This window comes from Chrysochloris asiatica, unplaced genomic scaffold (assembly GCF_000296735.1).
Source record: "Chrysochloris asiatica unplaced genomic scaffold, ChrAsi1.0 scaffold00009, whole genome shotgun sequence".
Classification (NCBI taxonomy): Eukaryota; Metazoa; Chordata; class Mammalia; order Afrosoricida; family Chrysochloridae; genus Chrysochloris; species Chrysochloris asiatica.
In genome coordinates, this window is record NW_006408527.1 from 15185048 (window position 1) to 15186285 (window position 1238).

A 1238-nucleotide genomic window follows, 5' to 3' on the forward strand; every position below is an offset into this window, starting at 1 on the left:
TAAACTTACACAAACCCCAACCCCTTGCAGTAGGTATCCAGGGACGGGGTTTTGGAGAAAGGAAAAAGAGTAAGGAAAAGACAATAAAAGAGATTTCATAAAAATTCTACGTCAAATTACTGATAAAACTGCAAAATGAGCACAGGTTCAAGAGCATCTTGCTCCCTCCTCTCCTCACCCCCGCAGCCTCCCTGCACGGTTGGCCAGAACCACGGCAGGTAATGGCCAAAGGGTCAGATTTCAGGCCCCGACAAGATGCTGGACTCCATGCAGCAAAGGAGGAAGGGAGGTACAAGTGAACAGTTCTGTGTCTCTTCTTTTCAAAAATAGATTCATGGCGAGAGTTATTGCTTTTCCCTCCAAGAGGGGCTTGACAGCTCAGTGGGCTAGGGCTGCAGCCTCCAGGGCCCGAGCCTTCTTCCGCCTCTTCAGAAGCAGAGGGTTGGATGCGTCTTCAATTTTTTTTATCTTGATTTGCTCGTAGTCCACACGCATTGTGGCCAAGGCACTGGTCATCTCCTCCTGGGTGTGGGGGGTGGAGAGGCAAAGAACAAGGAGGAGAGACAAGAAAAGAGGCGTGAGAGACAAACGACAAAGCAGTGGCAAGGTGAGGCATCAGGAGCAGAGAGAGAAGAGTATAGAGGGGTTAGTGGGGCAGGCAGCTGCTGACAGTGGCCTCACCCCTAAGATGGGCCAGCCGAGGGCCTGACCACCACGTTGCCTGCCGCAGTGCTCCTCAAAGCCTCTCCCGAGATGAGACTCGGCAGGAAACGGCCACGAGGTAAAGCAGAGAGAGCACTGCACTAGGCATCAGAAGACCTGGGTCTGGTCTGTCTCAGCCTGTCATTAGCTGTGTGACTTTGAACAACTCACTCCCCTTCTCTGGGCCTCAGTTTGCCATATGCAAAAATGAGATTGTGAGAGACGACCCCTAACGGTCCTTCCTAGAGAACCAGGGAGCCAGGAGCCTTCCAGAATCAGCCATGGAGGAATTCACACCTCACACAGAACCTCTGCCTACAATCTGGTTAAGGAAGCAGATCAGCGTCTACTCTTTTTCTAACAAAGATGTCCCAGGGGTGAGGGAATGCAGAAGCCACCCTTTCCCTGCCAGCTCTGGGCACTCCCAGGGAGCTGCCTCCCCAGCCCATCTCACCTTGACATCCTCCCACCGCTCTTTGTCTTCCTTCAGGACGCGACTAGTGTGCAGTGGAGTCTGAGGGACCTTTGTTGATTGC

At 52.7% G+C, this 1238-nt stretch overlaps 1 protein-coding gene across 1 annotated transcript in view; it reads right to left on the reverse strand.

Annotated features, from left to right (window-relative positions):
* Nucleotides 1–378: 378 nt before the first annotated feature.
* The window catches only part of MAPKAPK2 (mitogen-activated protein kinase-activated protein kinase 2), a 58225-nt gene continuing 57365 nt past the window's right edge, over nt 379–1238 (reverse strand). Inside the window, exons 9-10 of the mRNA XM_006834060.1 lie at nt 1157–1238; nt 379–522 (exon numbers count right to left, since the gene is read on the reverse strand). Of these exons, the coding sequence (XP_006834123.1) occupies nt 379–522; nt 1157–1238 (226 nt within the window). The remainder of the gene's footprint in view (nt 523–1156) is intronic.